The following is a 12,568-nucleotide window of genomic DNA, read 5'->3' as shown; positions in this document are numbered from 1 at the left end:
TCAGAGAGAGAGGGGAAAGAGAGAGAGAGAGAGAGAGAGAGACAGACACAGACACAGACACAGACACAGACACAGACACAGACACAGACACAGAGACACAGAGACAGACAGAGAAAGAAATTCTACATTAGGAACAGGGCATGCAGCTCAGTAAGTACTTACCTAACATATATGAATCCCTGGTACAATCCCCAGCACAACATAAACTGGTGTGGAGGATCCAGAAGGAGTTCAAGATGAGTTTGAGACCAGCCTGGGCTATAGATGACCTTGTCCTCCCCCGTAACCACCAAAAAAATAGTTTGCAGGTTAGAATCCTTGCTACCTCATTGCCTTGGGAGGGCTAGTCTGTAACCTCTACTCTAATATCTCTCTCAATTCTTCTTTCTGAGACATGTCCTTTTTCCCACTTGGGAGGGACCAAAGATGAAACAAAAACTACACCTTCATTCTCAGAAAATCTTATTTGACCTATAACTCAAACTCTCCACCTCTGACCCCTGTATTTTGAGCCTTCCAGGCCTGGAGAGCAAATTTTTCTTCACAAAACTCAGGCCCTTCACTAAATGATTTATAGAGTAACAGGATGGAGACCATAAAAAATCTTTGAAAACAGTAAGTTTTTTTTTGTATCTGTTGTGTGCTTTGTGACTAGGCACCAATAATTCTGAAATGTAGATATCCAAAAGGAATTGTCTATTTAGTTCAATTTCCCCCCATCCTTCCATGGTTCCCTCACCGCTCCTCCATAGTAGGGGTGGAGGAAAGTGCATCTGAAGGTGACTCATCTGAGGCTCCTTTGCTTGCAAAAGAAAAATTAAAGGGCTTTTTAATTATTTGAAAACCAAGTCAACTTAATCTTAATTAAAGTTGGGAACTGAGTCTACCCTTTACTATGGAGAGAGGGATTGCTGCACAGAGAAATGGCCTCTAAGGGACTTGAAAGGAACTGGAACGATAACAGAATTCTGGATGGTATAGTTCATATCCTGCTTTATGTTTGCCTGGTCTGCTTTAGGGTTCTGTTGTGGGGTATTCACCAAAGAAGACTGCTTAGATGTGTGTTTAAGACAATAGAAAGTCTTAGCAGCTGTCCAGTAACTATATTGGGTGGTTTTTTGTTTTGGTTTTTGGTTTTCATTTTTTTTTTTTTAATATTGGGTGTTTATGATACCAACGAAGCCTCAACCCTTTCTCAGGATGAGCTTTTACACACTAGAACCATGTCCCAGGTTTACATACTTGTTTTTTTGTTTGTTTGTTTTGTTTTGTTTTGTTTTTGAGACAGGGTTTCTCTGTACAGCCCTGGCTGTCCTGGAACTCACTCTGTAGACCATGCTGGCCTCGAACTCAGAAATCCACCTGCCTCTGCCTCCCAAGTGCTGGGGTTTACATACTTAAGAAAAGTTAGCCAGAAGCAGAATTACAGAAGTCAAAAAGCAAGGTGACTACATTTAGAGCTAATGATACTCCAACCATTATGTTTCTCATGCCCCTTAAAATGATGGATCTTGGGTTTAGTTCTTTCAATGATTCTGTCAGTATAGTCCAAGTACATACAGACTTCCTCATAAGCAGAGCCTGCATGGCATGCTCAATACCATGATTAAGGTCACAGTAGTATAGGTTGAGGAAATGGTTAAGGTTGTAAAGAGATTGTCAGACAAGCATGAAGACATGAGTTGGGATCCCCAACACCCACATAAACAGTAATGTCCCTATAATCCCAATGGGGGGGGGGAGGAGGTAGGAGGATCCTGAGGGATTGCTGACTAGAGAGTATAGCCAATCAGAAAGACTCTGTCTTAAAAATAAAATAAAATAAAATAAAATAAAGTGAGTCGGGTGGTGTTGGCGCACTCCTTTAATCCCAGCACTTGGGAGGCAGAGGCAGGCGGATTTCTGAGTTCAAGGCCAGCCTGGTCTACAGAGTGAGTTCCAGGACAGCCAGGGCTACACAGAGAAACCCTGTCTCAAACAAACAAACAAAAAAACAAAAAACCCCCATGCCCTCCAAGTAAAATCATTACTTGATATCCACGATAACAAATAAGTTGATTTGAAATGTGTCCCAATTTATCCCAATTTTGAGGAGAGGCCAAATGGAAGCCCCACACAATACCAAAGGTTTTCAAGCACACTAAACTCTGATGTTTAAGCCACTTAGCTTATTAAAGAACTCAGCTAAATTTGTTCCATTAAATGCGGAAGGCAGAAGATCCCACCTGAGGTAGAAAGGGAACTGGATTCTTTCACAGACAGAGAGTTTCTACTACACTTTGTTAGCGAAACAAAATCAACAGGAAATGTGTCAATAAGTGTCTACTTCCTAGACTGAATTTGATCTTTATAGGTTGGTACGATAAATAGGAAAACAAACATTCAGGTATTCGGGAGGTCAAAAGGGAATTTCTCCCTGAGCAGGAAGGAGCGGTTCTATGCTTTCTCCCCTAAGTCACAACCACTCTCCGAGGTCCAGCCCCTTCACGTAAGCCACACCCTTCCCGCTTCGACCCCGCCCCATAAGCCCCCCACCTCGCCTATCGAGGCCCCGCCCCCATAGGGAAGCCCGGAGCAGAAGCCACGCCCCGAGCAGAAGCACACCCGGCGTGCTCCCGCTACTCGTCCGTATCTCCGCCTACCGAGCCTCTTGCGAGCTCTGAAGATGGCGGCAGCTGCGGGAAGGTTGCTCTGGTGCTCGGTGAGTGGCTGGCAGCTGGGCAGGCGCATGACACAACAGCAGCGACTCTGGTCCGCACTTGTTTCCAGTACTGGATCGCGCTCTCTTGGGTCTGCTGGCCACTATCCCTTATGGGAGGGAGTTCTCAGCTCGCGGACCTCGAGGCCTCCTGTGGTCAGAAAGGCCCCAGCGCCTGCGCAGGACAGCCTTTCCCCTATTCCTCGCGGGTCGCATACTCCCTAAGTCCTTGCACTCCAGGATCTCCTTGCCGTTTCTTCACTAAAGCATCCAGGCCTGGCTTTTGAGGCCAGTGTGTTGACTACCGTGTTCTAGGGTCTGTCACCAAATATGACCTTGGGCAAGTGGCGCGTGTGTTGTGTATGTGTTGTGTGTTTGTGTGTGGTTGTTTTTTCGAGACAAGGTTTTTCTGTGGATCCCTAGCTATCCTGACACTCGCTCTGTAGACCAGGCTAGTGAGGAACTTACAGAGATCCACCTGCCTCTGCCTCCCCAGAGCTGGGATTAAAGGCATGCACCTCCTGGCTTGACTTAACATTTCTGAACCTCAGTTTTTCCTTTCTTTACCATGGAAAGAGTGATGCCACATCTCGACACGGCTGTGGGCTCACACTTAAATCTGAGTATAAACAAAGTAAAAACAATAACGGGGGCCACTTTCTACTTCCACACACAGGCTGGACTCAGTCTTGGTATATGCTGTCGTAGGAGCCTACTCTTGGCAGCTATCCTCTCCTTTCTCATCGCAGGACTCAGCTCCTAACTCCCTGTCCCATGCTGGAAATCAAAGTTGAGCAAACACTATTAACCTTGAGCTTGGGCCAAACCCAGTGCATGAACATCACCCTATTCCTTGACTGAGACCCTGGAAGAGCCTTTTTTCTGAGAAAAAACCTTGATGTGGCTACATGATGTAACAGATAGCTCCAGGTGGGGGAGGGTACAATTACTCAGCCTGACCTAGCCTTCCTGAATGTTCGGAGATTTTTATTCTTGAGGCTATATTCTTATGATTTTTCTTGTAGACTCAATCCATGCTCTTAATTTGATTTGGTATTTGTTTTATTGGGAAAAAAATGATCATTAACAAAGGGTCACAGAAGCAAGGCCAGAATTCAGTTACCCTTTCAGAAAGCCTTCCTAATAGAAAGCATTTTATTTTCCAGGTTGCTCGTCATGCGAGTGCTATTTCCCGGAGTATTTCTGCCTTAACAGTTCTTAGGCCTGTTGCTTCTAGAAGAACCTGTTTGACAGACATACTGTGGTCTGCCTCTGCACAAGCAAAGTCTGCCTTTAGCACTAGTAAGTGTTACTGTGCTCTTGTTGCACCCAGGTAAAGGGAACCCGTATCAGCTACTCTGACCTGGCTATACACAAGGCTTGTCCTTGGAGACTTTGAACATGCAGTATGAGATCGTGTAGAGATGGCTGGGTCTATAAGGAACTGTTAGGAACAGTGAGTACTTGGCATTGTCAAAATTTAAAAACCTATCTTTAAGAAAACAGAAAGAAAATGGAACCCAGTGGTGGAGCCATATGCCTTTAATGCCAGCACTCAGGAGGCAGAGATAGGCAGATCTCTGTGAATTAGAGGCCAGCCTAGTCTACAGATCAGAGTTCCATGACAGCAAGGGCTACACAGTGAAACCCTGTCTGGAAGAACCAAAAAGGAAAAAAAGAAGTTGCAAGCCAATCAGGGCATCATAGTGTGAGACTCTGTCTGGCAACAACAAATAAACACCACCTCCCCCCAACCCCCCGCCCCCCCAAAAAAGAGTAGAAAAGGCTATAATCTAAGAAAAAGAAAATATTTGTATAATATACTTAACATTATAATTCTTCTAAGATACCTAAGTTACTAGATAAAATGAATACACAAAACACCACTAAGCTCTACCTGTACCCTACCCCAGCTTTGAAACATGTCATGCATCTTGCTCTTGGTTTCTCTGCCACGCCTCAGTGCTATTCACCAAGATAACTAACTACAGACATTGCCTCCATCAGTTTTATCTGTTTGATAGCTGAATCTTCCTGGAAACATCTGTTTTCCTGCGTTAGAGCCTCCCAGACTCTGTTCTCTCTACTGTGAAGAGCTTATCTGTCAGCTTATTGCTGAGGGTCCATTTAAGACATGCTCTGACTTTGAGTTTGTTCCTCTTCCCTGTGTATTGGCCTCTCTTGGTCAAGTCAAACAGTGTTATGGGCAGTTTCCTGTGATACCCTCGTCTGAGCTAGCTCCATGTCAGGCTGCCTTCTGTGATTCTCTTTACTGCCTTCCTCCTCTTTCTTTAGTTCCCAGGGCATTTCATTTTATTTCTTCTAGTTTTTGATTAAAAAAAAAACAAAAAAAACTTTTCTTTAGGGTTGAAGTGGTAGTTAGGTCTGTCAGTAAGCTACATAAGGATCTTAGTTCGACCGACTTCAGAACTCACATAAAGCCTGGCATGGTAGTATACGATGGTCCCAGCACTTGGGGAAGAGGAGACCACTGAGTCCTGAGCTCAGTGCCAGCTAGCCTACCCTACTTAGTGAGCTGAGTTTATAAAAGACTCTTAAAAGACAGAAAAGGTTTTAAGAAATGGTCGATGTCTTCTGAGGACCTGTGTGTCTTCCATCCTTTATATTCATGCTCACATGTATGCACACACACACACACCCCTCCCTACCATAGAGTTGAGTTTGTGTATACTTTAGAACTGTGCTGAAGGGAAAATTACTTTACCTAAGATAGGCGATTGAAGTGAATCATCTTAGTTATATTAATAAACAGCTTATGTTACCAGTTATGGTAAATAGTAAGTTAACTCGATATGTTTCAACAAAAGGAGTTTAAAATCATGCAGTCTTTGATGTGGTGGATGTTGAGCTACATACAGGTGTGTGGTCTTTTTTAGGTTCCTCCTTCCACACCCCTGCTGTCACCCAGCATGCGCCCTACTTTAAAGGTACTGCTGTTGTCAATGGAGAGTTCAAAGAGCTGAGTCTCGACGACTTTAAGGGGAAATACTTGGTGCTTTTCTTCTACCCTTTGGATTTGTAAGTGTGATTCTATAATATTTTCACATCTGTGTGAGAGGTGGTATTGCTCTCTAACCTACACTGAAATTCCTCTTTTAGTGGAGAGGAAGGTTCTTTCTAATTTTTGTGCACTGTCCTTGGCCATCTGTAGCTCATGTGAACGTACTGGGAGGAAATGTCCTTCCTTTTAATGGAGGAGTTTTAGTATGGTTCTGTCAGTTTTTCTGGTGGTCCTGGGGATCAAACCCTAGCTTGTGCCTGCCAGGCAAGCATTCTTACTGGATTATGCTTTCAGCCTTTAATACAGTTCTGTCTTACATACTTTTGATTAATGGTTTCCTAAGCCAGTCTATTACAACAGTCCAGGTGGAAATAGTATAAGAATTTTTTTTTTTTTTTGGTGGCTGGAGAAGTGGCTCAGAAGTTAAGAACACTGGCTGCTCTTCCAGAGGTCCTGAGTTCAATTTCCAGCAACCACATGGTGGCCATTTATAATGGGATCCTATGCCCTCTTCTGCTATATTTGAAGACAGCAACAGTGTACTCATATACATAAATAAATAAATAAATAAAATGACTTTTTTCATAAAGCTACTTTATTTAAAAGTACAAGTTTTCTTGTAACTCTTTAAACTTGCCTCCCAACTCCTTCATTCATTCACTTGTTTGTTTACTTGAGGCAAGATTTTCTCTTCAGAGCCCTAGCTGTCTTGGAACTAACTGTAGACCAGGCTGGCCTTGTACTGACAGGGATCAGCCTGTCTCTGCCTCCCATGCCCAGAAGGAAGCTTGCTTTTTCCTTTCTTTTTGGAGAGGTGGGAGTGGGGCCATGGTCTCCATATGTATAGACCAGACTGGTCTGAACTCAGAGATGTCCTGCCTCTGCCTTCAGAGTTATAGGATTAAAGGTGTGAACCACCACACCCAGCCTGTTTCCTGTTTTCACCCCTGAGCAAATCAGTTTAGTTTTAGACTACTAACTGTCTTAAGTTTTCATTTTTATATGATCTGATGAAACTTTCTTTATTTTTCCCCAAGCACATTTGTGTGTCCTACAGAAATTGTTGCTTTCAGTGACAAAGCAAATGAATTTCATGATGTAAACTGTGAAGTAGTTGCAGTTTCAGTGGATTCCCACTTCAGTCATCTTGCTTGGATCAACACACCAAGAAAGGTAGGTTGGGTGACAGTCACCTTTCCTTGGTTTTATTTTATTCTTTGGTTTCATTTCTACTTCACAAATAATACAGACCACACAATAAAAACATTGTATATATTTATGGGATACAATGTGATGTTTTGATACATGTGCACACTGCAAAGATCAAATCAGACTATTGAGCACTCTTTCCTAAATCATTTCTTTGTGGTGATGATGTTCAAAATCCTTTTTAGCTTGGTGGGAGTGGTTCACATCTTTAATCCCAGCACTCAGAAGGCAGAGGCAGGAGGATCTTTGAATTTTAACCTACCCTGGTCTATATAGTGAGTTCCAGGACAACCAGAGCCACATGGTGAGACCTTGCCTCAAACAAACAAACAAAATTCCTATTTTAGCTAATTTTTAAAAAATATAATGTGTAGTCACTTATTATATAGAAGAACAGAACTTATTCTTCTTATCTAACTAATCATTGTCCAGTGTCTCATTCCCCAGCTACCCCTGCCCTAAGGAGAGATTTAATACAAAGTTTAGAGGTTGTCAAAACATACACAGTCTGAAGGAAACATTTGCCTGCCTGCCTGCCTGCCTGCCTGCCTGCCTGCCTGCCTGCCTGCCTGCCTGCCTGCCTGCCTTCCCCCTTTTCTTCCTTCCAAAAACAGTGTCTCATGTATTCCCGGCTCAGGGTTAGGGTGTATTAGGTTAGATGACCTTGAGCTTCTGATCCTCCAGCCTCCACCTTCCAAAACCTAGTTTATGCCTTGCTGAGGATCAAATGCTGTACCTGTACCAGGTGAGCCATATCCTCCTGAAGTCGGTTCTTTGTAGATCTCTCCTGTTAGCAGTTTGTAAACTATAGTAGTAACAACTCCCTGGATGTTGTATATATCTTTACTGTTCATTCCAAGTCATGGAGACAGGCTCTGTGAGACAAGGGTTGTGGCTGTCATTTATCACCACCTCTTGGGCCTGCACTTTGAAGCCTTAGTAGTTGGCTGTACTGTTCTGTTTGACATTATAAATCTGCTAGGGAAAAAAAAAATCAAAATTTTACTAGGTATGTTGCAGGACTAACAAAAGTGACTTGAATAATTTACTTTTTCATTTCATTTTTATTTTTATATTTGATATTTACTTATATTTATAAATTAAAAATATTTACTTATATTTATTATTAAAAATAAATATTTATATTTATTTTTATAAATGATATTTACATTTCATTTTTATATTTGAGAATTTAGTTTTCATTTCAACAGCTGCTTTAACAATTGGAAAAAGAGGGCACTGTGTGCTCACAGCTTTTACCTAGCATGCAAGAAGCTTTGGGTTCAGTCTACAGTACTATATACACTGGGTGAGTTAGCACAGCCTATGAACCCAGCATTCCAGAAGTTGCAGCAGGAAGATAGAAGTTAAAGATCATCATTGGCTACATAGAAAGTTGGAGGCCAGTGTGGCTACATGAGATAGACCCTGCCTCAAAAGATAAAGGTCAATCGGTCTCTTTCTAGCAATTGTGTGAAGAAGAGTACTTAGCCTTTTGAGCTATAATTTCCTCATCTTTAAAATGATGGAGATTGGCCATTGAAGTCAGTCAACAGGAAAAGTACTTGCTGAGCAAACCTGACAACCTGAATTCTGTCACTGGAGCCCATATGGAAGGAAAGAACAACTCCGTAGAGTTGTCCTCTGACCTCCACACATGTGCTGTGCCATGTTTGCGTGCACACACACACACACATACACACAAAAACATCAGTTAATACAACAAAATAATAAGTACTGGAAAGATGGCTCATCGGTTAAGAACACAGCTGTTGTTTTAAAGAGGACCCAGGCTTAATTTCCAACATCCACATGGCCGCTCACAACTGTCTTTAACGTCAGTTTTAGACCAGATACCCTCTCCTGGTCTCAAACACTGCATGCTGATGGTACACTTATATGGAGTTAAAACACTCAGACACATAAAATAAAATAAATCAACAATAGGATTGTATCTACTGTGGGCTGGTTGCAAGAGGGAATTAAGTTAAACATAATTCCCTTATGTGCATTTACTGTTACTTGCCGCCATCATTGTTGGTTTTAAACATTGGTACATCATTCAGTCCGTGTTGGACCACCTGAGAAAACCAATCTTGTTTGCCTTTTTATTAGAATGGTGGTTTGGGCCACATGAACATCACACTGTTGTCGGATATAACTAAGCAGATATCCCGAGACTACGGAGTGCTATTGGAAAATGCTGGCATTGCACTCAGGTAAGAGCTGCTCTTAGAGACAGGGTGGTTTTGTGTATTTTAGTGTAATATAGATTTTTAAAGATTTATAAAGACTCTAGTTAAGCATTTCTGTTTGTCAGTTTGTAAAACTTGGGAATAAGTAGAGGTTTGGTTCTTTGTTGGTAGTTTCGAGTCTTGAGACAGGATATATGTATGTGTGTATCATATCCCCAGGCTATCCTTGCACTTGTTCTCATTCTAGTATTCTAGTTACCTCGTTAGTGCTGGGATTATGGTAGTAGAGTGCTTGCCTGGCAAGCACAAGGCCCTGGGTTTGGTCCTCAGTTCTGAGAGAGAGAAAAAAAAAAAACATTCCATGGAAGTGAAGAAAGTTCTCTGTCTTACACAATCATGTGTTCAGGTGCGGCCTTTTGAGTGTTCATTCATAGGAACACAGGCTTCGGTTGTCATCTGAAAATGAAGGCCACACCTTGGGGTGCCAATTGGATTAGGGGCTGGCTGCTAGCTGAACCCAACTCATCTTGAACCTCTCTCTGGCAGGGTTAGGAAGTTAGCCTTGTCGACTTCAGTATTACTGTTTTCCTTAGAAAACCAAAGCCAAGCTCCTCTATAGTTGGCTGTGGCAGGAGAAGGTGTAATCTGTTATGATTCCTTCCCGTGGGTTTTCTGATTTTATAAAGACTCCTCCCGGTTTCCTTCTGGGGCTAAGAGGGGAAAGAAGCTGAGTCTAGCTGATAAGTAGAGTGTGTGTGGCCTGTTCCTTCCCAGTTCTGCCTGTACTTCTCTCTAGGGACTGAATCTGGTTCCATCAGGGACCAGACACAAGAAGTATAGGATCAGGCTCAAAGCTTGGATTCCAAACATCAGGCAGAGGAAGGAGAAGCCTCTCTGTACTTTGTCTTTTCCCTGTGTAGTTGACACTTGAAGTTCCTGTATCTTGTTGAGAAGGATAAAGCTTGATGTGGTGGTACACACTTTTTTTTTTTTTTTTTTTTTTAAAGATTTACTTATTTATTTTATGCATGAGAACACCACCATTGCTCTCTTCAGACACATCAGATCCCATTACAGATGGTTGTGAGCCACCATGTGGTTGCTGGGAATTGAACTCAGGACCTCTGGAAGAACAGTCGGTGCTCTTAACCACTGAACCATCTCTCCAGCCCCGGTGGTACACACTTTTAATCCAAGCACTATGGAGGCAGAGGTAGATTTCTGAGTTCTAGGCCAGCCTGGTCTACATAGTAATAACAGGACTGGGTAGTAAAACCCTGTCTCAAAGGAAAAACAAAGGAGTTTGTGAGGTGTTGTAAAGATGACTCCGCAGTTAAGAGTGCTCACTGCTGTTACAGAGGATCAGAGTTTGATTTTCAGGACCCACATTACAGCTCCAGAGAATCCAGCACCTTCTGGACTCCATGGTATCGGTATTTGCATGTATGCACAACAAACACACCTAAATAAAAGTTTTTTTTTTTTTAAAGGGAAGTTTTAGATACTTATTGGATATAGCTCTAATCTCTCCCTCTTATATATATGTGTTCACATTACCAGTCTGATTCAGGAGTCCAAAGAATGCATGCTAGATCACTGTGTAAAGGTCTTTACTGTCACTAGTTCATTCTTTTTAGGTATCATATCATATTGGGGATACAGTTTTGCAATGTTCCCATAATTAATGTATGCTTTCGATACTGGCCTTGTATTATCAGAGCATCTCTCATTACTAAAAGGTGATAAACTTTTTTATAATGTTAATTCCACGTCAGCTTTTCTTTTTCTAAGATTTTTTTTTCCAAGACAGGATTTCTCTGTATAGCCCAGGCTTAAGATTTATTTTTTAATTATGTGTGTGTAACTCTGTAAAAGTATGTAAATTTGAGTACTTGCCCTTGGAGGCTACAAAAGGATGTCTGATCACTTGGAGCAGTAGTTACAGGCAGTTGTGTGGTTCTTCTACATGGGTTCTAGGAATTAAACTCAGGTCCTCAGGATAGACCATACAAACTATTAATTGCTAAGTAGTCTCTTCAGTCCCTAAAACTCTCCATTTTAAAGCATTTGACAACTTGATGAATTTGGTCCTGTTAATGAGGATAAATTCTGTGCAGAGGTCTCTTCATTATTGACCCTAATGGTGTCGTCAAGCACCTGAGTGTCAACGACCTTCCAGTGGGCCGAAGTGTGGAAGAAACACTCCGTTTGGTAAAGGCGTTCCAGTTTGTGGAGACCCATGGAGAAGTCTGCCCAGCCAATTGGACACCAGAGTCCCCTACGGTATGTCATTTTCCTCAGAGCACCACGCCCCAACTCCACGTCTTCTCTGCCTCAAGGGTAATCTATCAAGGGAGGCGACAGAAATGCTGGCTGAGTGTGGGTGGGTGACACTTAGGTGGACAGTTCTAGGCTAATCTTCAAAAGTGAAGACATTTTAGTTTGAGACTGAAAGCTTGGGCCAGATACAATAGCACACACCTTTTATCTAGATTTTATCTAGAAGCAGGTGAATCATTTTGAGTTTGAAGCTAGCCTGGTCTACAAAGTGAGTTCTAGGACAGCCAGGGCTATTATTACACAGAGAAACCCTGTCTTAAAAAATAAAAACAAAATAAAAAACTGAGATCTTTGAGCTTACCTTTGAGACTACTTTTATGAAGTTCTTCCTAAATGATTTATTTATTTTTTCTAATTTTCAGATCAAGCCAAGTCCAACAGCTTCCAAAGAGTACTTTGAGAAGGTCCATCAGTAGGCCATCCTATGTCTGCTGTTTACCCGAAGCTTCTCGGGCCAAAATAGAGCCCCAGCTGGAATCCTTCCAAAGCCCTGAAGATTATTTATAGAATGGCAAAACCTCATTATACTTGTGTTTATAAGTACCACTGCACAGGCTTTGTAATTTTAAGACAGGTTCAGGCTAGCTGCTTCCATAGCTGTCCTTACTAAGGAGTTCTTGATGGCTAACCAATTCTCCACGAGTGCTTGGTCCCCATTTCTTGGATCATGTCTTCAGAGGGTGAGCATTCTTCCCCCTTAGCCTACCTTGAACCTTGATCTACAGTGAAGTAGCACATAGCGCCAGTACTTAGTGAAATGAAGTAGCACATAGCACCAGCACTTAGTAAATGCTTCTGATCAAGGTCCTGAAATTTCCTCTTGAATTTTTGTGAATTATGCTGAATTTCCCATTATTTTTTATTATAGTTACTAACTCACAGTGTCCTTGTGTGTTCTGAGGTATTAGTGAGGTATAATTATGAAGGACTATGTCTAATCCAGTGGTTTTCTTTCTACAACACCATAAGTAATTTTTTTCTTCAAGTGCTGGATGTATAGCATAAAAACAAACATTAAAATATTTGCGTTTTTGACATCATTAACTGTCGGGTCACTTTATTCTGGGGCACCACTTCTCCTTTGACGACTCAACAAATATTTGT

General features: G+C 42.0%; 1 protein-coding gene across 1 annotated transcript; it reads left to right on the top strand.

Moving 5' to 3' along the window:
* The first annotated feature begins 2,564 nt into the window (after positions 1 to 2,564).
* Prdx3 (peroxiredoxin 3) lies at positions 2,565 to 12,504 on the top strand. Its single transcript, XM_034524952.2, has 7 exons — positions 2,565 to 2,701; positions 3,865 to 4,000; positions 5,596 to 5,737; positions 6,758 to 6,893; positions 9,045 to 9,148; positions 11,242 to 11,407; positions 11,827 to 12,504. The coding sequence occupies exons 1-7, from the start codon at positions 2,666 to 2,668 to the stop codon at positions 11,878 to 11,880; spliced, it is 774 nt and encodes a 257-aa protein (XP_034380843.1). The 5' UTR covers positions 2,565 to 2,665; the 3' UTR covers positions 11,881 to 12,504.
* Positions 12,505 to 12,568: the final 64 nt, after the last annotated feature.

The sequence above is a fragment of the Arvicanthis niloticus genome, chromosome 1 (genome assembly GCF_011762505.2).
Source record: "Arvicanthis niloticus isolate mArvNil1 chromosome 1, mArvNil1.pat.X, whole genome shotgun sequence".
NCBI lineage: Eukaryota > Metazoa > Chordata > Mammalia > Rodentia > Muridae > Arvicanthis > Arvicanthis niloticus.
The sequence above is the reverse complement of the archived record's forward strand: the minus strand, read 5'-3'. Positions and strand labels throughout refer to the sequence as shown.

What these genes read in the sequence shown, in the direction of transcription:
- Prdx3 (XM_034524952.2), top strand. Translation starts at nt 2,666, where the DNA reads ATGGCGGCAGCTGCGGGAAGGTTGCTCTGGTGCTCG. An exon ending in GAAGGTTGCTCTGGTGCTCG is followed by an intron (nt 2,702 to 3,864) that starts GTGAGTGGCTGG and finishes TTTATTTTCCAG; the next exon opens with GTTGCTCGTCATGCGAGTGC. An exon ending in AATGCTGGCATTGCACTCAG is followed by an intron (nt 9,149 to 11,241) that starts GTAAGAGCTGCT and finishes AATTCTGTGCAG; the next exon opens with AGGTCTCTTCATTATTGACC.